Genomic DNA, 23,011 nt, shown 5'->3' on the forward strand with positions numbered 1-23,011 from the left:
TGTTGTGTGAGTCAGACACGTCTGTGTGATCTGTGCAAGCAGGCACACACTCACCTGCTCTCTGTTCCACCTCACTTCGTGTCCCTTCAAACAAAGTTGTTCTTTCTGCTGTAAGGATTTTTAACTCTTCCATATCATAAACTGCTAAACAGATTTGTGGGGACTTCAGTAGTTGTGCCAGCTGACCATACACCTGCAAGGGGTTTTTTGTTTGTTTGTTTTTTGTTTGTTTGTTTGAGTGATTTATATAAAGCAAGCCTGGGTAGAAGCCATCCTCCTTGCCAGTATTCCAGGGTCCCACCCTTTTATGCAGGCTTGTAAATATTTTCAAGATCCTTTTGATCTTGTCACTGCCTTGTTTGAGTGTTCTGCTAAATGTTGGATAAAAAGGAGTTTATGCCAATGAACTTTGTTCATCTTTATAAAGAATGACAGTGACTATCACTGCAAATGCTGCATCACACAGAATAAGGAAAAGCATACTGAATTAATTAAGTAAATATTTCATAAGCTGTTTTATAGCATCTGTAAAGATTTGTGCATTTTGCAAGATAAATATTCTCAAGCATTTCTGTTTTCTAGTTTAGTGTCTGTACTACAGAAATACCTAGGAATTGAGTCAGGGTTCAGTTTTATGACACAAGCTGAGCAGTGTGGGCACCCCCAGACTAATGAGATGCTGATTGCAAACAAAGCACTTGCACTGGGAGTAGTTCCACTTCTGTGCTGGTACTGCCCAGTGCTGTGTCAGGGTTTGCTTTTGTGTGTTGTAACTTAATGTGAGTATCCTGGGAGGGGGAGATGAGTAACACTGTCTCTGAAACAGGCCATGGTTCTTGCTGCTTATGGGTGTCTTTTCCAAGGGTGATCTGGTGCTGGCACCAGTTCTCTTTTTAAATATGGTCTTTGCTTTTTCATTGTAAGCTTCTAATGAAAATGGAATTTGTCATGTTTTTCTCTCAAAATAAAAATTAAAAGGTCAAGTGGGTGTAGTAGATGGGAATTCAGAAAGGCACAGAAGGAAAGCTGTGTTTTGTAGGTTTCTGTGGTGTCAGAGATTGAGGAGACTTCTGACCTCCCTCCTTGAAGTTGGTGCTAAAGCGAGTGCTGAAGGCAGTTTGGCCAGATGTGCACAGCAGCTGTGCTGAGGCAGACTGGCAGGTAGATCTCAAAGGAATTGATTTACCAGGAGGTATTTGGAAGAACAAAAGGAGTGTGACTTGACCATTAGTTTGTGTGTAGGGAATATAATAATTCTGTGCCTTCCTGCAGATTAAGTGGCATTGGCAGAAGGAGATATTTTTAACTGTCCTAAGTGAAGGTTTTAACTACCCACAGTGGACACAGAGGAGCGCCCTTTTCCTTTCAGCAAGCACATTTCTGTGTATTTAAACACTGGCATTCTCTCTCCCCAGGCAAAACAAGCTCACTGAATCCAGGCTTTCCCCTCAGGACATATTTTCTAAATCTTCTCTAGACTGACTTATCTATTTGCCATAAAATTGTTAAGGTCCAAGTAGTCGTTTTCAGTTTGTGTATTTAATTTGGAAGAAAGATTTATGTGTCCCAAAGCATGTCCATTATTTTAAGCTATTTCAATTGGTCTAATAAAAGATATTACCTCATCTCACAAACCTTTATCTCATTTAGGGGCTTACATCATCACAAATAGAACAGCACTGCTTTTACTGCTGGTGTGACGGACTCCGTGTCCTGTCCTCTTGGTGCTTCCTGTCACTCCCAGTTTGTGCCTGTGTGTGGTTTATCCTGCATTCCTGTGTGCATGTGCTGAGTTTTGAAGCTGAGGAGATGACTCTGTCAAGCTGCTCTCTTACCATTCTTGTGCAATAGGTTTGTTAGGTTTGTCCCTTTATACTGTATCTCTATAGATTGCACCTCTTGGGGCTTTTGGTTTTTGTCATTAGGTTTGAGAATGCTGAAAGCCATACAAAGGACAGAAGGTGGCATTCAGGGTAGGTGTGTTTGATACCACAGTGTGCCTTTTGCTGATAATGACTTGTAACTTCTCACATTTTAGGAGCTGTGGATGGAACACCGAGCTGAGGAGCCGAAGATTTTACTGAAGGCCTGTGTGTAGACCCTGATGCTCAATGAATGAATGAAGAATGAAAATGCTCCCTGGAGTGGGTGTGTTTGGAACTGGTAGTGCTGCCCGGGTCCTGGTACCCTTGCTGAGGGCAGAAGGCTTCTCCATTGAAGCTCTTTGGGGGAAGACTGAAGAGGAAGCCAAGCAGCTGGCAGAGGAAATGAACATCTCCTTCTACACCAGTCGGACTGACGATGTCCTGCTGCATCAGGACGTGGATTTGGTTTGCATCAACATCCCTCCACCCCTGACTCGGCAAATTGCTGTGAAGGCTCTAGGTACCTTTTTATCCTTGCAGTGGGACCAAAAATCTGTAGCTTGTTGGCAGATTGAGATTTGAAGCTGTTAGCCCAGCACAGTTCTGGTTGCACCAATGGCAAATGCGGTGCTAAAAATGTTGTGTGGCATTTGTGAGAAGGGTTACCTGGGTTGTTTTTTTTTAAAATACTGTTAATAATTGCTTATCTGCTTGAACCAATTGGGCTAAAATATTTTGCTTGGGTCACACTGAAGTTATTTTAGGGAGTTTGTAATAAAAATCAGCTGTATCAGAGACAATAATGAGAGGGTAAATGGCTTTATGCCCATTAAAATAACCAGAGAAACAACAACAAAAAAAACAAACCCAAAAAAAAAAAAAACAAAACAAACCCCCCCCCCCCCCAAAAAAAACCAACCAAACAACAAATTGTTTAATTAATTTTAAATTTTCCCATGTTCTGTACTAGGAAACTGAGATTTGCCTGGAAGGCGAAGATTGTTCAGCTCTGCTTTATGCTTTCTCCACAAGTAAAATCAAACTTGGAAGTTGAAAGACTTTGAAAAAATATTTGTATACACTCAGTAGAATCTTGTGAATTAGGAGCTAAGAGATGCTGTTTTGGCTGTGACTCTGGCCATGACCTGGACCACTCTTGGCACATCCATGTCCACAGCAGGCTGATGTGGTCCCAGGTGGAGGAATCCTTCTGCCTGACTCAGGAGGGCAGATGCTGGGGACAGCAGGAGGAATCCAGCTAGATGAGAAAGAAGGGATGACACCCCAGACTGGTTGGGCAGGGAGATGGGAGCCAACTGCCCAGGCATCATGACATTTCCTAATTCCCCAGTGTGTGACTTTGTAGTGTTAATGTCCCCTCCTGGAGAGCAGCGTGGGTGTCAGTTTGCGTGTAATTCTGTAAATAACAAGGGTGATATTTTTACTTTGTTTACAGGAGATACACGAGTTAATTTTAGGACAGGTAATCTCAGACCATGTGAGCCAGGGTTGTTTGTTGTGCCTCTTTTCTCTACAGTAATTTCTTCTGGAAGTAAACAAGTCCCTGCACAAACATTTGCAATGCCACTTAGATATGCAGAGTGAGATTTCAGGCTTTTTTTCCTTTTCTTTTTAATACTGTTAGATTTGTTTGTTTACCTTGTTAGAGTACTGTCCTTTGAATTTTAACGTATTCTGATTTTTAAATATTTGAACTGTAAGTTAGAATTTATCTCTTCAAATATGCTAAAAGCTCTTTAAAGCACTTGTTAGGTAATATGCATTTCACTAGGTCTTGTGGCTCTTGATGATCAAGTGGGCTAAAAAGGAGAGGATTCACCATTCTCTGATGGATTATTAACTAAAAGGGATTGGGATTCCTTCTCTGAAGGCTGGGAACCCATAAGAGGACATTATCCAGGGGAGGAAAGGGAGGTAAAGCTGGTGCAGAAATACAGAGGTTGTATGTATGCTTGAATGCAAGTTTAGGGAGTGGCAGGCTGAAAAAGCCAGGGAGATGGATGGATGCAGCAGGAAAGGGTAACAGTCACTTCCTCTGTCCTGGTCTGTGAACTCATGCAGACATCTCAGGCCACTGTGGTGCTGACCCTGCCTTTCAGCTCTCCAGGCTCACTGCAGTGGTGTTTGCAGGTCTGCTGCCCAGTGTATTGTGACTTATTTAAAGCCAGTCTTGGGTGGTTTCCTGTGCCTGAATGTTCTGAAGGAACACAGGACCAGGGGAGGGCCAAAGATGGCAGCAACATTTTGTTTGGAAGTTGAGATTGATACAGTGATTATTATAATCAGAGAATTATTTGCTGTGAATTGTTTATAACAGATTGGTGTTTACTTGCCAAGAGACTGGGCTTTAGGAAATGTCAGAAGTGGTGCAGTAATAATGGTCTTGTGTGTTGTGTTTTGTTGGGCTTGGTTTGTTTAAAGTGGTGACACTTTTATCACTTATTTTTGTACACTTTTCTACTTTTTTAAAATCCTGTGCTTCCATTTGGTAAAGAGGAGAAAAAAAAAAACCCAGTTTTTCTAGGTGGTGCAGTTTTTTTGTACACTTTTCTACTTTTTTAAAATCCTGTGCTTCCATTTGGTAAAGAGGAGGAAAAAAACCCCCAGTTTTTCTAGGTGGTGCAGTTTCCTTTCCTAAGTTTCTTGCTGACAGATATCCATGAACAAGCCTGGGGACAAAGCAGTGACACTGGTTTGAGTTCATGAACCAGACAGAACAGATCAAAGCCCAGGGGATAGTTCATATTAAAATCAGTGTAATCTTATGGTTTATCTCCACAACAGGCAAAGCAAGAAGCTCTCTTTAAATTTGTGCTTCTTTTGATCTCAGAGGAACTAAATAAATTTCACCAAATGTCTGTGTTGTGGTTCATGTTCCATGGTTAAATGCACCCATCATGTCTCCTGGCTGGTGAGAGCCTCAACTGAAAATTTTGCAGTTGTGGTTTAGGAAAACAATATGGTACAAAGTTCAGGTTATTCATTACCAAAACAATAGTAACAGTCCCAGGGATGTAAGCTGCACTGCCTTAAAAACAAAAGGCATGGCCATTACCTTGGTAAGGGACCTTGTAGCCATCTCTGACTTGGCTCTGTCCTTGCTTCATGGCCATCCCTGCGAGCTTGGGGACAGCTGGAGGGATGTTCCACTGAAGGCAACAGCAGGATTATCCCAGAGCTGTTATGTGTTCCCAGGTCTCATCCTGGCACTCTGGCAGTGGCTGTGCCCAGCTATCAGTGTGCTGCCATCCCAAAAAAAGGCATCAGCCACTTTTAGCTCCTCAGGTGGCTCAGCTGGGCTGCCACAACAGGCACAGCACTGAACTGCTCAGCAGAGCAGGGAGAGCCTGCTGTGACAGGGCTGTCCCCAGGCTGGGCAGCAGGGGAGCAGCACCAGCACAGCACTGGCTGCAGAGCTGCTCCCATGGAGCCAGAGTCACTTCGGTTTTCTGCAAGCTTTGAGGGTACAGATCTGCTCGGGATGCTGTGAGCGTCCCTTTGCTTTCTCTGGTGCTGCTTTACTGGAACCTGCCTGGAGACGAACACCATTTAAACAAGGCAGATAAACTGGACTGAAGCAGCTCTAGATGCATGTCAGGTGCTTCAGCTAGCCCTGAAAAGTACTGAACTGAGTGTTGTGCCTTGCCTTGGCAGCAGGACTGGGCACAGGGGACTCAGAAATGGTCCCTAAAATGGGGGGTTACCAATGGCCAGCCAGGGAGTTTGACCTGACCCTTTGTTCATTACAGCTGCTGTAGACTGGTATCAATCCAGGGGATTTCTCACTTGTAGTCTTCCCATTTTCTGACTGGATTTCACTTGTGTCTGTTAGAAGCAGAGGTTCTGAGTCTCCTGTAGCTGTCCCCTGGCTGAGCTGTGTCACGGGGGCGTGCTGGCCCCTGGCCCGCTCAGAGAGCTCCTGGAGGGCTGCTGAGTGCAGCCGGGAGGGGGAGCACGGAGAGCAGGAGCCACGGCGGGGATGTGCCTTCTCCTCGTCTCCTGAGACCGACTGGAGCCTGTGCTGGTACCTTCTCACAGCCGAGCAGGGAGCACAGTCTGCTCCTGGCTGAGGAGGAGCTTTCTGAGAGGTGCCCAGCACCGTGTGCAGTGATTCCTGCAGTTCTTGGGCAGGAACTGTGGTGTGCCATGACTGACCTTCAGGTCTGGCATCCCCAGGTAGTGTCTGTAATAACTGTGTTAGGAATAACATAGTTATTACACAGAAAAAGGTTTAGATAAGTACTTGATCAGAACAGAGGTAAACCAGGAAAAAAACAGTAAAAGTAAAGCACTGCTATGAGAACGGGGATACCAGAAATGTAAGAACTGGTTAAAACTTGTACTGTCATGCTCTTTTGTATTACTTAATTTCTGCTTTACAGTTAGGGCAAAAGAGGATTATTGACTGCCCCATTGATTTAGGCTGAGCACAATGTAAAGTGCATCAGGAGCAGTAACTGCAGTGGGTCAGCTTGGAGGTGCAGCTCTTGTCCATGTCACTCAGTCACCTTTTGTCTGATTGTACAAACAGGCTGTGTGTGCAGACCAAAACTATTTGCTTTCTAATTAGAAAGGGTTGTTTTAAAACAGTCCACTTCCCAAAACATTATTTCTAATTCTTGTGTTCTGTACACAGAATCTGTATTATATCTTTTATAAATATACATTTTTATATAAGTAAATTGTATGTCCCATTTGTATTAATTTTAAAAAATAAAACTGTATGGTGATAATGCAATACAGAGTGAAAATCAAATCTCCCTTTCCCCCACCTCTTCAGTGCAGGATGCATGGCTTTTTTTTTTTTTTTTTCTCCTCTGGCTGCACAGGTATTCAAATAATTTGTAAACTATAGCATTCATAGTGTGTCTTGTTTAGATGCCATGTGATGCCATTTGGACATTTATCTTTCATGATGTAAAAGTCCTCTCTTTATTTGGAGCCTCCCTCTGTGGGAGTTTGTCAACTGTGCAACTGAAACATCTTGGAAACAGCACTGAGTCTTGCTGGACTTGGCATTCCTACTTTAGTTCCCAGATCTTTACCTTAGAAATTGCAGGAATGCCCAGCTCTTAAAACCAGCACTTCTTGACAACCTGTGGGGCATCTCAGCGTGTTTTGCTCAAGTGTGCTAAATATTGTAATTTTTTTCCATTTTTGCTGCAGGAATAGGGAAGAACGTGCTGTGTGAGAAAGCTGCTACCTCTGTGGATGCCTTCAGGATGGTCACAGCTGCCAGGTATTACCCCAAGCTGATGAGCATCGTTGGCAACGTGCTGCGTTTCCTGCCCGCCTTCGTGAAGATGAAGCAGCTGATCGAGGAGCGCTACGTGGGCAACATCATCATCTGCGACGTGCGAGTCTACGGGGGCAGCCTGCTCAGCCACAAGTACAACTGGATCTGCGACGAGCTCATGGGAGGGGGTGGCCTGCACACCATGGGCACCTACATCATCGACCTGCTGACTCACCTCACCAGCAGGAGAGCTGAGAAGGTCCACGGCCTGCTCAAGACTTTTGTGAAGCAGAACACGGCCATCAGCGGGATCCGCCACGTCACCAGCGACGACTTCTGCGTTTTCCAGATGCTGATGAGCGACGGCGTCTGTTGCACTGTGACTCTCAACTTCAACATGCCCGGCTCCTTCATCCACGAGGTCATGGTCGTGGGCTCTGCCGGCCGCCTCATCGCTCGTGGGACAGACCTGTACGGGCAGAAGAACACCGCGCTCCAGGAGGAGCTGCTGTTTACAGACTCTCTGCCTGTCAACAAGGGCCTGTTGGATAAGGGCTTCAAGGACATCCCGCTGCTCTACCTGAAAGGAATGGTCTACATGGTGCAAGCCCTGCGGCAGTCTTTCCAGGACCAGGAAGACCGTCGGACGTGGGATCATAAACCTGTGTCCATGGCAGCCTCTTTTGAGGATGGCCTGTACATGCAGAGTGTGGTAGAGGCCATCAAGAAATCCAGTAGGTCAGGTGAGTGGGAGACTGTGGAGGTGATGACTGAGGAACCAGATGCCAACCAAAACCTCTGTGAGGCACTTCAAAGAAATAACTTATGAACATTCCTACCTTGGAAAATACTACTTCTGGCTGTAATGTAAAAAAAAACCCCAGTTTTTAAGATATGTAGATTCTTATTTAATAGCCTGAGTTTCTTGGTTTTTTTTAAACATGTAAAATATGTTCTCATAGGAACAGTTCTGGTTTAAATTGTTTGAAGAGTTTTAAATGTTTCTGTTTTTTGCAAACGTTTAATTTTTGTCTTGGAGACTGGTAGGAAAACTTGAATTGCCCTTTGCACTTGCAGTAGCTGAAGTGAATTGTGGGATCTCTGCCATTGCATGGCTTGGAAATGGGACACAACCCCTGTTGCACAGGTTGCTGATTTAACCATGAGAGCATGTAGAGCAAGATCAGGGAGTATCTGTTGTTCAGATGCCTTTTTCCTCTCTCTTGGGAGACTGATTTATGTTTTAATCCTCAGTTTGTAAAACTTTAGAAAAAAAGTTCAGTGATATATCAAGTCTCTGAACTCCTATAGGACAAAAAGTAGAAGGAATGGATTAAAGTTAGTAACATGAGGATCAGCCTTTTGGCTTCCTGTGTGTGGTAAATGTCTTTCAAATTAATTCAAACTGATGTTTTATTTAAATGATACTATAATTCTCTGTTGTTGGTGTCTTGGCAGGAAAATATTCAGGAAGTCTGTGATGCATTGAGCTATTCTTCCATATCTGTAGACATTATTCCTTCTATTCAAGAGGCTGCCTGCATCCAGCAGCTGTTTTTCCATAAGCTCTGTGCTTATGTCAGTTGTGTTTACTGCCTGGCAGCACCAGTGGCGTGCCTGTGGGGCCACATTCTCATTTCTGTGACTGTTACTAAATAAATGATAAATGCCTCCCCGGGTCACGGGATTGCCACAGTGTGGTGGGTAACAAAGTAGTACAGCATGAACCTTTCAGGGACCTGAAAGTGGAAGGAAGGAGGTATTTCCTACCTCTTGCAGCTCTCTTAATGTGCTGGCTGGGTAACTGTCACACTACACACATCCTGATAGTTGAGAGAACAGGGACTGAACTGCCATGGTAAATGTGCTCTTGATCTCAAACACTGGCTCTGAGCCCTCTGGTCCAGCCCATCTTCACACCCTCCTGCAGCTGGTGTCCAGTGGAGAGATTTGTTGGCAGATGATGGGGTGGAAGTTCATTCCCTTTGAGAAATGTTTCTCTCCGAGGCAGGTATGTGGAAAGGATAGTTTAATTTTACTACATTTGTTTTGTGTACTTGAAAGCTTTTTTTTAAATGTATTTCCCACTAAATTGTAACCCTGTGTATTTATGTATATTAACATGCACGCTGCTGTTCCATAAGCTGGACCTTCCTGAAAAGTATCATGTTTTCTACAGAAATAAAAAGTTGTGTTTGTTGAGGGAATTCTCTATGCAACTGTGTGCTTGTGTTTGATTTGGTCAAGCTAAAACCATCTTAATAAAAGTGAACAGGAGACTCAGAGCTGGGACTCAGTATCTGGTGAGTCCTTCCCCACTTATTGTAGAAATTGCCAGAAGACACCAAGTAGGAAGCAAAATCCCTGCAGTATTGATGGGACCACTTTCTTTGCTTGGTGTGTAAATTAGGTATTTACCTTTGGGTATTTACTTTCCAGTCTCTGACAGAAGCAAGTCTACTGCTGTGCTGTTTTAAAGGGTAGGAGCATGGCTGCTCTTGTGCTCTGCACATTCTCATCTCTGCTGTGAGCTGTGTGAAGGAAGTGCACGGTTAGATTGGATATTAGGAAAAGGTTCTTCACCCAGAAGGTGTCTGGGCACTGGAATAGGAAGTGGTTGTGGCCCCAAGCTTGCCAGAGTTCAAGAAGGGTTTGGACAATGCTCTGGGAGGCACAGGTGGGATTCTTGGGGTTGTCCTGTGTGGGGCCAGGTGTTGTACTCAGTGATCCTGCCTAGGTGTGAGCATCTAATGCCTGTGGAGTCTGTGTGCTGTGTAAAATGGATGAGACAATGTGTCCTGAGCTCACCTGGCACTCACCACCTTCATTCAGACAGAAGAGCCCTGACTGTTTTCATGCCAGTCTGGGGTCTGTATCAAAGCTGTCCTTCTGGAACTGAGAGCCTTCCTTTGTGCCTTTGTCACTAAGTTTGTATTGGGCAAAACAAATCTAAAGCGCAGCTCCTTCTCTATGAGAAGAAAGAAGCACAAAACATCTCCGGCTGATCCCAGTGAAGGAAGGAGGGTGCCGAGACTGCTGGGTGAGAAAGACATATGAGCGCAGAACTGTGGGGAGAGGTGAGAGGGGCCTCCCGTGGCTGCCTGCAGCCCGAGGCTGCGCTGCACGGCCGGAGCGGGACGGGGGCCGCAGGAGCGCCCGTTTGCAGCCGTGAAGCCTGGACTGCCCCGTGCAGTCCCTGCGCGCTTAACGCGGATGTTGTGCATCAGGGACCGGGCCGGCCGGGGCTCAGCGTGCCCCGCGTGCTGCGGCTGCCCGGGCACGGCCAGGGGGCAGGGGCAGCGCCGCGGGGGGAGGCTGCGGGCCCCGGCACCCCGGACCGCGCTGCTGGCAGCGCCTGCCGAGCCCCGGCGAAGGGGGCCAGGAGGGTCCGGCCCCGGCGGTGTCCGGTCTCAGCACGTGTCCCCAGGCAGGCCGGGCCGCTGTGGATCTCCCGTGCCAGCCCGGCCCAAGGAGCCGGGGCTGCCCCACCAGCTCCAGCCTCAGCACGGGGCCCGTCCGTGCATCCCAGAGGAATCCCACGTGTTGAGGTGGGGCCTCCGTGTCCTCACCTGCCCTTGCCCTCCTGAGAGGCTGGGCTGCAGCTCTGTAGTGCCCACAGCAGGCTCTGCCCACCTTCCAGCGCCCAGCACGGCCCTCGGTCAGCTCCTGCCCCAGCAGGAAATGTGTCTGACTCCCCGGGCAGACTGCCCAAGCTGGCTTTGTTCCTAAAGAGCTGTTGGTACACACCAGCTCCCCGAAATGCGAACGCCAGCATCACACCTGGCTTACCTGTCCCTCTGTCTTCAGAGAGACAAAAGGAAAAATGGGTCTTTGAGACTGGCAGATGGGGAAGAGCTGGTGAGACCTGGGTAAACTCACGTGGGGAATGATATTAAAAGGAGAATATTAATCTCTCCCATAGCAGTCAGCAAGGAGAAGGCTTAGCCAGGGACAAAACCACTGGGTGGGTTCACAGCACATTGACCTCTGATCCTGACTCCCAGTTTTTCAGAAGGAATGGTCCCAGATCCATTGGTGCTGTTCTGGTGCAGCCCTCGGGCGCGGAAGTTATCCTGATGTGACTTTCCATTCCAGCTAAAACTGTTGAGGAAGGAATCAAACATGCAAGACCAGCTGCACGGAGATTAGCCCTTTGATTTGCTGCAGATGACTTGCTCTGCTTATCACAGCTTATCACAACCGTGGGATGTTTTTTCCCATGCTTTTTGCAGGGATTGGCTCACGAAGGCAAGAAGCTGGGCTGGCATCAGCTCTGTGTGTGGTAGCAGCTTCCTGGCCAGGGACCCAGGCACAGTGAAAATGTCATCTGTGAAAAAGAGGGAATGCTTCAAAGTCAGATGCCAAGGGTTCAAGGCTGTGAAATGCACCTGCCCGAGGCTTGTCTGTTCCCATGTTTTGCAGTTACCTCAACTACAATGCCAAAAACAAGCCACAAAAGGAAGCTGTGGTTCTTACAGGCTCTGAGAGGCCTCAGTTTGCCAGGGGAATAAGTAGCATTTTTACCACTTGGTCAGCTGCAGCAAAGGGCACAGAGTCGAGTTAATGGTTATTAAACTTGCAGACACTCTGGGAGAGAGAGAACTGGAGCCTGCATTGCTTGGCTCCTAGGCCAGCATAAAGCCATGGTTCTGATGGAGATGGGAGCAGCACACTGGGCTGAATGAGCAGTGTTGAAGTCATTGGGTTACTCCAGCAACTGCTCTGTGCCTCCTGTGGCTGTGCAGGGTGGCTGGGAGCTGTGACTCTTCCCTAGGGAGTCTTCAGGCTGGCTGCTGGGGACAGCAGCAGAGAGGAGTGGCACACAAATATCTGTTTGCCTGGACTTATTCAGCCTGCTGCTGCAGAGTGTGCCTGAATCTCACGGCCTGTGAATGCATAAATGGTGTGTGCCTGGTGGCAGCAGGTTGGGTACTGCCCTGTTGATGTTTGGGTTGCTGATGTGATGGTAAAGCAGATGCTCTCCTGGGTGCAGGAAAGCCCCCAAGAGGGCTGACCCTGTCCCCTCATCCCTCTCCTCTGTGTTCATAACTCTGAGCTCCTGCTGTGTTTCCCTGGTGCTTGCTCCAGTGCTTCTCTGATCCCCCTGTGGATGCAAAAGTCATGTTCCTTTTGGACAGAAGGTTACACGGGCAGAAAACAAACCCAGTGAAAGAAGTGACTTGTTTGTGCAGGGGCAGGGGTGGAATTGGCTCAGCACAGGGCTGTTGGTGCTGCAGAGGTGTCCCGAGCAATGAAGCAGGTGGCAATGACAGCAGAGTCCCTCTGGGCAGGAGTGAGCCATCAGGGCCTCTCGCTCGTGTCCCTGTGGTCAGCAGGAGCAGGGCAGCAGCTGGGGAAGTGTGTCCCTGTTAGTCTGGCTGGGACACTGCTGCTGGGGGCTCGTGTCCCTGTAGGTCCCTACACAGCCAAGATGCTCCCTGCTGTAATGAGGCTGTCTGATCCTGCAGGATCCCATGCCAGAGGTGATGTGACTTGCAAATCAGGGAGTGGGTGTCATTTGCAAATTCCCTGCAGCAGGGCAGGGTGCAGCTGGGATGTGGAGGTACAAAAGGAGCCCTCCATCCCCCGCCTCCCCTCAGCCTGCCTTTCCTCCTCAGTCCCCCGCAATAATTGTCTGCTCTGTTACAGGTCTTGATTCCAGCCTGTCATTTTACGTGTAAATCACTGGGCTGGGACCTGAGTTCACATCAAGATCAGATGTGCATTTCAAAGCCAGTAGCTGTTCTGGAGTGATCTCATGGTGAACGTGTTTTTTTTTTTTCCCTCTAGAATGAGAGAGGCTGTTCTGGCTTAGTTGATCCATTATCGAGGAGATTAAATAATACCAAGCCAGCATCCTTTTATCTCTGGCTGAGAGTCTGTGCCTGCTTTTCAGAAATAGCTTTTCCAGAGCAGCTGGGCAGAGGCTGCACATGCATGCTGGTGTGCAGCCGTCAGCACTGCTTGCATTGCCTCTGCCGTTGTGTCCAGGAGATGAATAACAGCATTTTGCTAATGGGTCTCATGTCAACAGCGGTGATTTAGCAAGGAAGACTGCAGTGCATTAGTTGCTATGAGTCAGATTCACTCAGCCTTGCACTGATCCTTTATTGGTTTATAAATTAAACTGCAGATGCTGCGTCCCGTCAGTGCTGGCATGCTGAGGATCCTGGAAGGGGTTCTTCCCCTGGAGTTGTCTCAGAAATGTTTAAATTACTGCCTCAGGAGTCAGGGAGTGCAGGTTGTAGCCCCAGCTCTTACAGCAGTGACTCCAGCCAAGCTGCCCTGGCGCCTGTCAGAATTGTGGTGTGACTCTGATGAGGCTCTTGTGGCATCTGCTGAGAGCTCAGCAGCAGTCTGTGCCTGCTGTGTGGCATCCTGCATGCTCATGTTCTGAGGGTTTGTTCTAGGTATAAAAATGCTGTCCAGGTGAACAGTGCAGGGAAATTGATGCTGATTGCTCCTGTCCCTTCCTGGTAGAAGGGTCTGTGCTTCTGTCATGGAGAGAAGAGAAGCAACAGGGACCCATGTGAGTCAGGGCAGGGACTTGTGGCTCTGTGCTGCTTTGAAAAGTACTTCAATGAAAAATGAAAATGAAAAACAATGAAAAATGAAAATGGAAAACATGTTATTCTCTGTTCTCCCCAGTGCTTCTCTCATGGAGAGAACAGGGGCCCGTGTGAGTCAGGGCAGGGACTTGTGGCTCTGTGCTGCTTTGAAAAGTACTTCAGAAATGAAAAACATGTTATTCTCTGTTCTCCCTGAGACCTGAGAAACCATCTGGGCTCTTTCCCAGAAATCCAGTCTCTGCCCCACATGGTCCTGGAGGGAAATGTTTTGTCTTTTTGTAAAGTGTTTGTCCTTCTGGGGTCAGCCCTGGCCTGCTGAGGGGTGGTGACAGCCCAGGTGTGTTCTCGGGGAGGACATGGCCATGTGGGGCAGGAGCTTCAGCTTCCCCTGGACAAATTGTGTTTGAACCACAGGAGCCATTTAGAGGGAGCCCAGGGTCCAGGATAATTCAAATCTCAGGCTAAAAGCTGTCAGATGGTGGCCACCTACCTGGTGTTTCCTGTTCACTCCTTCTGTGTCTGCATTCAGTGTTTCCATATGGGAGAACAAAGCCACGAAGGATTTTGTGTACTGAAGGTACCAATATTACAGCAACTGTGGGCATTTGCAGCACTGGTTAAAACACTGACCCACATTAGGGACAGGGCTGCTGGACCCCTTGTTTCACCTGCACAGAGTCCAATTTGGGGTGGTTTCTACCTGCAGGACATCTCTGGAGCTGGGGGTGAGGCGTCAAATGAAAGTCAGAAATTCCCCTATACAGATATATATATATATATTAAATGTAGCTTTTCAACGGAGCTGGGGGTGAGGCGTCAAATGAAAGTCAGAAATTCCCCTATACAAATATATGTATATTAAATGTAGCTTTTCAGTGGCTCACTGAGCCCTGCTCATTTCTGTTCTGGTGGTTGTTTCTGTGGCAGAGCAACGTGTGGCAGGATGTGTGAAGGGCCATCCAGGATTTCTGGACCCATTCCTCCAGACCCAGGACTCTTTCCGGAGTATTACAAACGACCCCTCTCAGGTGAGTCCTTCATGCTTGGTTTGGGGGTTTGTGCTTTGGTGTGACACAGCTTGATGTCCTTATCCCTTGGTGTCCTCGACAGTCTCTATTCACACTGGTGAAGGTGCTCCTGATGGTGATCCTAAAGTAGTCTGTACAGCTGTTTGAAGGATGGGAAAGCATAAGGCAGAGGTGAAGAGGGGGTCACCACGTTGTTTGTGGGCTGTGGGTGCAGAAAACTGAGGCAAGATCATTTCCTGACAAGGTTCCCCTTTTTGTTTCCGCAGCTCGAGGGAGGCTGGAAGGAAATGCTCAGAAGCTGTATTTAACCTGCAGCCCCCTGGACCCAGCTGCCAGCCCCTCCCCTGCCCCGGGCAGTGCCCAGCAGGCCCAGCCAGCCCCTCGCATCCGCCCCAGCGGAAAGGGCTTCCTGGAGAGGGGACACAGAGGGACACTCGGCCTCCTGCTGCAGCTCGAAGGCATCTCCCTTGATGGGGGCATGCCAGCTAAGAGTAAGTACAGCCAAATCACTGCTGCCTTCAGCTGCCTTTGGGGTGAAGCATTTGAGGGGGATTCCCAGGATCTGCTGCCTGAGGAGAGCTTGAGCTTCACAGGGCTGGTCACCCGTCTGCAGCTCTGGCCTGGCAGTGGAGTCACCTGTGCTGCAGCCAGTGATGCTTTGGCTCCAGTCTCAGGTTTAGGATGGGAAGAGGGACTTGAAAAAAGGTGCAAAAATTTGGACTTCTTTGTAGTAAAAATTCTATATGAATCAAAAAACACCTTGATGTATTGAGGATGTTTAACATGGCGAGTTCCTAGTTGGTGAAGCCAGGCAGGATTTGGGAAGGATGCCTGTGGATGTGGATGTGAGAACATCTTCACAGAAGATGTTCCCTTCTCCAGGACAGGGATGTCACCCAGAATACATTCAGAGCTCCAGGAAGGAGATAAGGTTGAGCCCTGTGTGTAATTTTAATTTATTTCTTGTGCTGGCATTGCCCTGAGCTGGTGCCAGCGTGGTAGATGCCACAAGTGCTGTGCCCAAACCAGGGGGGAACAGATGAGCATCTGGTTATGTCAGCTGAGATGTTCCCTGCCTTGGGGAGCCCAAGGAAGGATAATTTTTGATTCAAAAACGAAACAAAACAGAGTCCTAATCCATAATCTTGGCTGTGTCAATGTGGGATAATGTCCTGAAACCAGGAACAGGGCAAGTTCAAGGCTTGCTGCCCTCTCTACTTCAGAAACACCACGTGAGCTGAACTGGGAACTGACCTTGCTCTTGAGAGGGGGCTGGCATGGCCTGTCTGGCACAGGCCACACTGGGACAAGAGGAGAACAAGGGAGGCTGTGGACACCAGCAGTGTGCACAGACCTGTCCTGATGCTCACCTGGGCACGGGGGGATCCTCTGGCAGAGGAGTCACTCCAGGAGTGTGCATCTAGCAGGGGCAGGATGCAGACATGGGCTAGTCTGCAGGAGAGGGAAGGTTCTCCTGGCTGTTGGACCAGCTTTGGGAGGGATCTGTGGCCGTGTCTGGGAGGTGAAGGTGTGTCTCCCCTTGCTGAGCAGGGAAGGAGGCCAAGGACTACGAGAAGGAAAACGTGAGGCGGATAAAGGAGATTCAGAAGAAGTGCAAAGAGAAGGAGCGAGCCCAAGAGCTCAGCCAGCCCAAGCCTGTGAAAGCTCTCTGGAAATCCCAGAAATATGAAAATGTGGAGTCAAAGGTGAAGGCCAAACTGCAGGTTGGTATCTTGGAGGAGCTCTTGAGCTCTCCAGGCTTGGGGAACAGTGGGGTGATGGAGACAGGGGAGTCCTGGGGCCTGCAGGGTCTGGGGCCATCTCAGTGCTGAAGCACACAGTGTGTGTGTGGTTTGGTCCAGACAGTGATTGCTGCCATAATCCCTGTCCTGCTTCCCTCTCATAGCTGTATTTTCTGCCAGGGGATGCTCCCATCTGGCTTTTCAGCCTCCCCATGTTTGGGGCAGCACTTCTCTGGGGTTTGTGCTAAAAGGCTGTGGTGTTTTACCTGGAGGGAAGATCAGCAGGCTGCATTGAGCCTCAGTCCATCTGTTCCCACCCTCTGCATACACAGTGGGCAGTGTGTTCCACACATTCTTCCCCAGGTGATTGTCCTGGTGAATATCCACTGCTCTGGGGGGCACACAGACATCTCCAGGCAGTCAGGCTTGAGGCCTCATACATCAGCACAGCCTGTGAGGGTGCTGACTTGGAGCCTTTAAGTTCCTCCTCATCTCTACATTGCTTCCCTTTCATCTGTGGCCAGCTTTTGATGCTTAAAATCACGTGTATTGATAACAACTGTAAAAATTGGCCAGATGATTCCCAAGCCAGTGGTTCCAGCTGCTGTGTCCCTTTTTCCTGGTGTGTCACCAACCTCTTTGGTATCTGTGACCCTTCCACTCATGGGAGCAAACCCACGAGTGCTTCAAGAACGCAAGCCTACGCTCTTGTTTGACAAATCCTCTGGGTGAGAGGAAGATTGAGCTAATTTCTTCCTTTGTTTTGGGGAAAGGGGGTGGTCTCTGCGCAGGCAGGTTCTGCGTGGTGCGTTACTTGTGCTCTGCGTGTTCCTCCAGAGAGGCCCTGCCACTGACTCATGATGCTTTAACTGTTGCTGTGGCTCTCCTGGAGCTGAGGTGTTCCCTGTGAAGCATCTCCATCTTCTGTGGAGCTGCTGCTGCTCAGAGTTTCAGTTGATTCTGCTGGATCTTGATGACTAATGCAGTTTTTTCTCTGTCACCTGTCCCTGAGGCTGTTAGCTGTAGCACTTGTCTTGGAAAGGGTTCTGGCAGTCCCAGTGCTCCCGTGGAGGGAGATGGGGCAAGCTGTGCTCTGTGCTCCTGAGGTCAGACTCAATCAGCTTTACCAGCTGTGCTGGTAAAGGCAATTCTCATAACTTACCAGAGAGATCCAGATCTCTTGTTGAAACAAGACTGATCATCTTTGGAGCATGAGCAGTCTGGGCAGTGCTGAGGACATCCCATGCCCTGCTCCTCACACCAATCCCACCAATGTGGCTGCCCAGTCCCACCAAATGTCTGCAGCTCTGCCCAGCTCAATGGGCCAGGCAAGAGGAAATCTTTCCCAGGGAGCTGCAGTTCAGCTCAGACTTTGGGTATTTCTAAAGATCTGGGGGTGGCCCTGTGCAGTTCCCATCACTCCCAAGGGCAGAGCAGAGCCCCAGCTGCATTTTTCATAAGGTCACCCACTTGCCACAGTGTCAGCTTTCAGTTTTCAGGGATTGTTTGCAGCAAGACTGTCTGAGGTAGTCCCAGACCACCTGCTGGACATCAGGTACTGTCACCCTGTGGCACAGCCTTTGAAGATGCCCCTCAGATGCAATCCCACCAGACTCCCTCACTCTCTGCTTCTTTCCAGAGGGATAAAACCACAGAGGTGAGGTGCTGAGCAGAGCAGCCCTGGAGAACAGCACCTCAGCAGGCAGCCTTGTGCCTCCCTGCTTGATCCAAATTTGCTTCTGCAGAGTTCCCCCTGTTTCTCAGCCATTCATTCTGTGGCCAGGTCTGGATCTGTTGTGTTTGTTGGCCTTTGCTGGCTCATTACAGACTGTCTGCCCCGAGGAACTTCTGCCAGGCTGTGGCAGAAAGCTTGTGCTGTCCTGTGCCTGCTGGAAACCTGTGGGGCTGAGCTCGTGCTTGACCACCCAAACTTGGTTGAGAGGGTTTTTCTTTGCCCCAGCCTCCCTCCACTGGTGGATCTTTTCTTGCCTTTCCCAGGAGACCTCTCCACCTCCCAATCCCGAGGCTGTGAATTTCCTGAGGGCGTATTCCCGCTGTGGCTCTGGGATCAAGCCATGCAGACCACTGTCCCCAAGGCCTGTCAGGGCAGGAGCAGGAGCAGACACAGAGGCTCCAGAGGCACAGGGTGCTGAAACCAAGGTGAGTTACACACTAACTGCATCCATCCCAGGGATTTCTGTCATGGAAAATGCATTCTTCTGAAGTGTTGGGTCAGATGTGCTGCTTGAGTAGGGAGATCTGTAAATACTGTTCTGGCTGAAAGGCAGGAGCAGGGTCCTGCTCACTGGGGTGGTGAGATGGATATTCAGGGACTGTTAATTCTAGCTTCATCCTCACTCACAGTTAAGGAGATCATGAAGTTCACTGTGAAAATTCCACCTCCTCATGCCAGCAGTCTCAAATCTGCTCTTCCAATGGCTTTGCAGGAGGTCTTGGGGTTTTGGAGGCTGTTCCCACTGTAATCAAAGGAACTGTGGCTTCCGGATGTTAGATAAAAATTTGGGAAATGAGTGTGTGTTTTAGTAAGGAGAGTTAAATCAGCATTAGTATTTAAACCTTTCAAGTAGTCTGTTTGGGAGGTCCTAAACAGCTCCATGACTCATGTCCTTTTCCCTTGGCAATAGTGAGATTGTCAGTTTGTTGGTTCCTAAATGCCATGAATGACTTAATTAAACGGGACATCATCTACAAAGAAGGAAGATCAGGGAAATCTTAAATGCAAACACAGCCACCTTCTCCACTGTTTTGTCCAGCAGAGTAGCTGTGGTGGAGGTGCTGTCTCTGGGCAAGTGCCCCAAGGATCAGCAAAGTTCCTGCTCTGCCAGGGGTTCTGTTGAGTTTCTTGGCCTGGTGAGCACCCAACCTGTTTTATCTCTGCCCTCAAAACGCTCCAGCAGGAGCCATGGGGACTACGTCAAGCCTGGGTTTTTCTGTCCTTTTGGCTTTTAAGGCCTGTGGTCATCTTGAAGACCTTAAAGAGGCCAGGATCAGGCTTGGCTTTAGGTGCCTGCCTTCCCAAACCATGGCCACAGCTCCTGCCTGTCTGTGGCTGCACACTGACACAGGCTGTGCTGAGGTTCTGCCTGTCCTGCTGTCATACAGTTCATCATCTCGTGTGGCGCATTCTCGCTTTTCCCCTCGCGTGGACAGTGGCAGCACATGCCCAGCCTGCCCCTGATGCCTCTCTGTGTCTTTTTGCAGGTGCAGGCGGAGGGCAGGAGCGTTGACTTCATCAGGCACAACGCGTGCGCTGCGCGGCGGGCCCCGCTGCGCCGCTCGCAGTCCCTGCAGGCGCTGGCCGAGCTGCGGCAGCAGCGGCACCGCCAGCAGGAGCACTACAACGCCAGGCAGAAGGGCCACGTCCCCCAGTAGTATGTGTGCCCCTCTCTGCTCCACCAGACTGTCACAGCCTTGATGCACGCCCTGGTTTGTGCCTGGAGGGATGGGCTGGGCACGGAGGTGCTCTTGATGTGCAGCAGTGGCGGTTTCTGTCACTGGGGAGTCAACGCTGTCCCTCCTGCTTTCTTGGCTTAACCAAGTGTAACAGGGCTCTGAGGGAGTTTTGTCTCCTCCTCCTTTGCTTGCTGTTGTACCATGATGCTGATGTGGGGAAGCTCTGTGTGCCTTGACCTGCCCCTTTGTAGGCTTTGTTCCATGTGATGTAGGTTTGGCATGAAAAGGTCTGGTTTTGGAGAGGCACAGAGCTCGCTCTGCCTCACAAGTGTTCATCCTGCCTTGGGCCTGGGTTCTGGGGAGCATCCAGCTAGTGCCGTGCATTTTGAGGTTCTGCATGGGAAACAGACCCTGTCCTAGGGCTGACTGTGGTGTCAGTCCTTTGGCTGTGCTGTGCTCTGCCAGCATCCCTGGCCGTGAGCTGCTGTCTGACTTCATTCTGCCATTGACCCACAGATGGTTTGGCAAGGACTCAGTGAGCCAGAATGGAGGAGCAGCAGCCCTTGTCTCCAAGGAGCACGTGCTGGCCTGAGTGCATCTCCCCCAGCAGCCCTTTGTGCATGTGGAGCACATTTGCTGGTCCACATATGTGGTTTAAACACGGTGTGTCCCCCACCATGATCATGTGTGCCAGCACATGGCTCCCTGGGGTCCTCATCCAGTGACACGGAACCCTGCAGGGTTTGAAGGGCACATTCCTGGCCTCTGCCTGTGCCAGATGTGCTGACACGTGCTCTCTTTGCCTGCAGCCTGCTGGAGAGGAAGGAGCTGTGGCGCAAGCAGACGGAGGAGCGGCTGCGAAACCTGCCGGACCCCGACACGCCGCCCGGGCACACCATGATGCCCGAGGGGCAGCGCCTGGAGACCCTCAGCAACCTGAAACAGAGTAAGAGCAAAAAACCAGCCAGTCCAGCTCAGAAAAACAAACAGTCCTAGGCAGGGTGAGGGAGAAGAGACACAGGGACACATTCCTGCCACTTGGAGAGTTGCCTGGATTGAGGCATATATAGGCAGGATGTGAGCTGTGTGCGTGGAAAGAGGAATCAGTGCTGCAGGTTACAGGACTGGCTCTCTGGAGCACACTTGTCCAGGGGACTTGATGTCAGGGTTGCTATTGCTCCTAAAATCTTAGAAAGATGTTGGCTGGAAGAGACCTTCAGAGGTCTCTAGTCCAATCCTTGGTTCTCAAAGCTGGTGCAGGTCCCTCAGGTCTTATATCCAGCTGAGCTTTAAATAGAAGGATTTTAGGTACTTGTTCCAGTGCTTCCATTGTGTTCATAGCACTAGAAAAAGGGTGGATTTCTTTGCTTTTCAACTTACACAACTTTTTTTTTTCTCTCTTTTTACAGGCCAGGAGCAGCTGATAAAGGACCTGGTTCTGCTGCCAATGCGTGGAGACAGCCTCAGGATGCAAAAGAGGCGGGTGGAGCTCGAGAGGAAGCTCTCCCAGATAGACGAGGCAATCAAAATTTTCTCAAGGCCAAAAGTCTTCATCAAGTTGGACTCCTGAGCTGGTGGGGCCAGGTGTGCTGTGCTGCTCTGCCTGAACATCCTTTGTTGCTGGGCAGGAATGGACATCACTTTTTGGGAGAGGAGAGGAAGCCACATTCCAGACCCTGGGCCCATGCAGGTGCCAGTAACAGTGTCCAGTACACAGCTGGCATCTCTTGCTCACCTTTCAGTGCTGTGTTTTGTCCACAGAAAAGGGAGGGAGATGCCCTAATAAAGGCCCTGCTCAGTGGTCTGGAGAGCAGTTGTCTCTGCTGCTTGACTTCTCACAGATCAGCTCTCTGCTCTGGATCTGTGACATCACCTCTTACTTTCCCCTTTTTCCTACTTCTAGAAACTGGTAGGAGGTCTCTTGTGCTGCTGCCTGTGGTATTCCGTGTGATTCTCTTTCTCCTGAGCTGGACTGTGGTCATGGCTCATCCTGAGCACCGGAGAGCTCAAGGAACAGCTTGGGGACACGAAAGAGGCACAGAGCTTCAGTGTTTTCTGCCCAGGGAAGTGCTGAGCTGTCAGGAGGGTCTGGTCGGATGTCTGGAGAAGCCTTTGTTGTTGGTGGGGCAGGAGATACTCCAATAAATCATCATTTGCATCCTGCAGTGTGTGTGCAGCTTGCAGTGGGCCCAGCAGGGCCTGAGGAATGGTGTGGGCAGCAGAAAGCATCAGCACTGGCACAGTGCAGGCAGGGGATGAGCCGTGGGTTTCACTGGGTGCTGGGACATGGACTGGAGAATGTGCAAAATCCTGCTGGATCTCCATCCACAGGCTGGCAGGACAGGGCTGGCAGGACCATCACATAGGTGAGCTCACTGCTGCCTTACCTTCAGCTGCCATGCAGGAGCCTGTGCAGACCTTTGCAGGGATCTTGCTGCATGAAGAAGCTGTAAGGGATGGCTGGAGGGCTTGGTGCATCTCCTGCTCAGCAGGGGCACGGTGCCACAGCTTGGAGCCACATCCAACTGAATTAGGAGAATCTCCAGGGAGGGGCTTGCCCCCATCACCTTGCTGGGGCTCTGTTTCCAGACAGTGCTGGCCTCAGGGGGAATACTTTTTCCCCTGAAATCCCATCAGGTTTTCCCTTCTTGCAGCTTGTGCTGTTGTTCCATTCCCATTTGCTACACAGGGTGGGGATGCTGTGTGTGGATCCCCCAAGCAGCTGCCTTTTTGCAGGGGTTGCTCCATCTTGGGCAGGATTTTGTGGGGTGGGGATATTGTGGAGTATCCTAGCCCTGCCTGTGCCACCTGGCACACTGCAGTGCCCTGGGATGTCAGGGCTGACGCTGCTGCCAAGGCGTGGGGAGTATTTTGGCACTCGAGGGCTGGAGGAGGTGAGATGCCAGCTGGAAAATCACCTCATGTGCCCCTGGGGCCACCTCAGGGCAAACCCCACAGCCAGGCTGAGCCGGCTGGGTGAGAGTGACTGGGGGCCATGGGCACAGCCCCTGGGCACCTCCCTGCCCAAAACCAGCCTGGGCTAACCAGCCCTGCTGCCAGATCTGCTCTCTGCTCTAGCTGAGTCCTGGCTGTGTGCCACGAGTGTCCTCAGCCCTTGCTGCACTCCCAGCCTGCC

The 23,011-nt window shown here is 49.7% G+C and overlaps 2 protein-coding genes across 6 annotated transcripts; both read left to right on the top strand.

Moving 5' to 3' along the window:
* The first annotated feature begins 1,895 nt into the window (after positions 1-1,895).
* Positions 1,896-9,336, top strand: GFOD2 (glucose-fructose oxidoreductase domain containing 2). Its single transcript, XM_039721073.1, has 2 exons — positions 1,896-2,385; positions 7,053-9,336. The coding sequence occupies exons 1-2, from the start codon at positions 2,127-2,129 to the stop codon at positions 7,949-7,951; spliced, it is 1,158 nt and encodes a 385-aa protein (XP_039577007.1). The 5' UTR covers positions 1,896-2,126; the 3' UTR covers positions 7,952-9,336.
* Positions 8,996-22,040, top strand: ENKD1 (enkurin domain containing 1). Of its 5 annotated transcripts, XM_039721069.1 has the most exons (9): positions 8,996-9,133; positions 14,619-14,719; positions 14,986-15,210; positions 16,271-16,443; positions 18,460-18,621; positions 19,684-19,853; positions 20,685-20,821; positions 21,285-21,459; positions 21,779-22,040. In XM_039721069.1, the coding sequence occupies exons 2-8, from the start codon at positions 14,635-14,637 to the stop codon at positions 21,443-21,445; spliced, it is 1,113 nt and encodes a 370-aa protein (XP_039577003.1). In that variant the 5' UTR covers positions 8,996-9,133; positions 14,619-14,634; the 3' UTR covers positions 21,446-21,459; positions 21,779-22,040. The 5 variants fall into 5 exon arrangements, with proteins under 5 accessions (XP_039577003.1, XP_039577002.1, XP_039577004.1 ...); XM_039721068.1 differs by having other exon boundaries at positions 21,285-22,040; XM_039721070.1 differs by lacking the exon at positions 19,684-19,853.
* Positions 22,041-23,011: the final 971 nt, after the last annotated feature.

This window comes from Passer montanus, unplaced genomic scaffold (genome assembly GCF_014805655.1).
Source record: "Passer montanus isolate IOZ18808 unplaced genomic scaffold, ASM1480565v1 scaffold45, whole genome shotgun sequence".
Taxonomy (NCBI): Eukaryota; Metazoa; Chordata; class Aves; order Passeriformes; family Passeridae; genus Passer; species Passer montanus.

Excerpts from the sequence above, each read along its gene's own strand:
- GFOD2 (XM_039721073.1), top strand. The coding sequence starts at position 2,127 with ATGAAAATGCTCCCTGGAGTGGGTGTGTTTGGAACTGGTAGTGCTGCC. Across the intron at positions 2,386-7,052 it reads AATTGCTGTGAAGGCTCTAG|GAATAGGGAAGAACGTGCTG; the intron begins GTACCTTTTTAT and ends TTTTTGCTGCAG.
- ENKD1 (XM_039721066.1), top strand. The coding sequence starts at position 14,635 with ATGTGTGAAGGGCCATCCAGGATTTCTGGACCCATTCCTCCAGACCCA. Across the intron at positions 16,444-18,459 it reads AGGTGAAGGCCAAACTGCAG|GAGACCTCTCCACCTCCCAA; the intron begins GTTGGTATCTTG and ends TGCCTTTCCCAG. Across the intron at positions 18,622-20,684 it reads CACAGGGTGCTGAAACCAAG|CCTGCTGGAGAGGAAGGAGC; the intron begins GTGAGTTACACA and ends CTTTGCCTGCAG.